Here is a 230-nt window from a genome sequence, read left to right as displayed (position 1 = left end):
CTGCTGCTGCTGCTGCTGCTTCCGCCGCTGCTGCTGCTGCTGCTGCTGCTGTTGCTGCTGCTGCTGCTGCTGTCTGGGGGAGTGAAAAGGCTGAATGGTTTGCTCTGAGCGGCTCAGGGGACCCAGGGGACTCCAACTGTCTCCTTTTTTTTGCTGTCTCCTCCGCTCGACTCCTGCCGCAGTATATTAGGGTTTAGGGTTTAGGGTTTAGGGTTTAGGGTTTAGGGTTA

At 56.5% G+C, this 230-nt stretch overlaps 1 protein-coding gene across 1 annotated transcript in view; it reads right to left on the bottom strand.

Annotated features, from left to right (window-relative positions):
- Positions 1-227: 227 nt before the first annotated feature.
- The window catches only part of EMH_0090860 (uncharacterized protein), a gene marked incomplete at both ends in the record, with an annotated part of 981 nt that continues 978 nt past the window's right edge, over positions 228-230 (bottom strand). Inside the window, one exon of the mRNA XM_013501649.1 lies at positions 228-230. Coding sequence (XP_013357103.1) covers positions 228-230 — 3 coding nt within the window.

This window comes from Eimeria mitis, genomic scaffold (assembly GCF_000499745.2).
Source record: "Eimeria mitis Houghton genomic scaffold, Emh_scaff7263, whole genome shotgun sequence".
Taxonomy (NCBI): Eukaryota; Apicomplexa; class Conoidasida; order Eucoccidiorida; family Eimeriidae; genus Eimeria; species Eimeria mitis.
This window is presented reverse-complemented; position numbering and strand designations above follow the sequence as displayed.